The sequence below is a fragment of the Austrofundulus limnaeus genome, unplaced genomic scaffold (assembly GCF_001266775.1).
Source record: "Austrofundulus limnaeus strain Quisiro unplaced genomic scaffold, Austrofundulus_limnaeus-1.0 Scaffold671, whole genome shotgun sequence".
NCBI lineage: Eukaryota > Metazoa > Chordata > Actinopteri > Cyprinodontiformes > Rivulidae > Austrofundulus > Austrofundulus limnaeus.
In genome coordinates, this window is record NW_013953073.1 from 290,442 (window position 1) to 291,933 (window position 1,492).

The 1,492-nt window shown below is 43.2% G+C and overlaps 1 protein-coding gene across 1 annotated transcript in view; it reads left to right on the forward strand.

Annotated features, from left to right (window-relative positions):
• Nucleotides 1-555, forward strand: part of ctsa (cathepsin A) — a gene marked incomplete at its 5' end in the record, with an annotated part of 7,542 nt that extends 6,987 nt beyond the window's left edge. Inside the window, 1 exon segment of the mRNA XM_014027667.1 lies at nucleotides 241-555. Within this exon segment, the coding sequence (XP_013883121.1) occupies nucleotides 241-324 (84 nt within the window).
• Nucleotides 556-1,492: the final 937 nt, after the last annotated feature.

Consider the following 1,492-nt stretch of genomic DNA (forward strand, 5'->3'; position numbering starts at 1 on the left):
TTGACAGGTTGATTGACTTGTTGACTGGTTGGTTGGTTGGTTGGTTTGACAGATTGGTTGACTGGTTGGTTGGTTGACAGGTTGGTTGACTGGTTGGTTGTTTGACAGGTTGATTGACTTGTTGACTGGTTGGTTGGTTGGTTGGTTGATTGACTTGTTGATTGATTGACTGGTTGGTTGGTTGGTTGGTTGGTTGGTTGGTTGGTTGGTTGAACTGACTGTTTCTGCATGTTCTCGTAGGGTTCTGGTCACATGGTTCCATCAGATAAACCAGTTGCTGCCTTCGCCATGTTCACCAGGTTCATCAGGAAACAGCCTTACTGACCTGGGCTCAGGCTGGACTGCACTACCTTCTCAGGATTTTACTTTGTTTTCACTGACAGCCAAGCAGAAGAGCCTTTTCTGTTGTAAAGTTAAAAAAACTTCAAATGTTAACATATCACATCTCTCCTTTGAGATTGTTGTGGTTCCCATGCTGACACTTCCTGATGAGTTTCAGTTGAACTGTTGTTTTTAATGGAAAATGTTATAAAGGTGAATTTTATCCAAACAATAGATTTGTCTCTTTTATTTTCTATTCTGGTTCAGTATGGTGGCCCTGAAGGGTCAAACTGAAGAACTTCCTCTGAGCACTTCAGCCTGATCAGGTCCACAAAGACCTGATCAGGTCCAGAAAGGTCTGATCAGGTGTGTAGCTCCTGTTTGCAGAGTGTCAGTGAACAGTTTCAGGCTCTTGTGCTCTGTTGACTGTAAACTTGTTGCTGCAGCCTGTCAGTCAGTGCTCAGGGAGAACAAACACATTTCTCTGCAGAAAGTCACACTTTGCCCTTCAAAGCAGCTGATTTGACAGGTCAGCCCAGTGAGAGGACACACAGCTCAGAGACATACCTGTGCAGGTAAGTGTAAAACCTACAGAAATGATTCTTCAACTCATTCAGTCTCATTTTTCTGCTGCTTTGCTTAGATCCAGACCGTAATGGTTCTGTTCATATGTCCTTCTAAAAAAATTAGCATATTTCATCCAACCAATAAAAGAAAAGTGTTTTTAATACAAAAAAGTCAACCTTCAAATAATTCTGTTCAGTTCTGCACTCAATACTTGGTGGGGAATCCTTTTGCAGAAATAACTGCTTCAATGTGGCGTGGCATGGAGTCAATCAGCCTGTGGCTCTGCTGAGGTGTTATGGAGGTCCAGGATGCTTCGATAGTGGCCTTAAGCTCATCCAGAGTGTTGGTTCTCCTTCAAAAGCCTTGTCTTTTTTAAAAAACTGGTCTCCTTCAAAGGCCTCATCTCCTTCAAAGGCCTCGTCTCCTTCAAAGGCCTCGTCTCCTTCAAAAGCCTTGTCTTTTTTAAAAAACTGGTCTCCTTCAAAGGCCTCGTCTCCTTCAAAGGCCTCGTCTCCTTCAAAAGCCTTGTCTTTTTTAAAAAACTGGTCTCCTTCAAAGGCCTCGTCTCCTTCAAAGGCCTCGTCTCCTTCAAAAGACCTTGTCT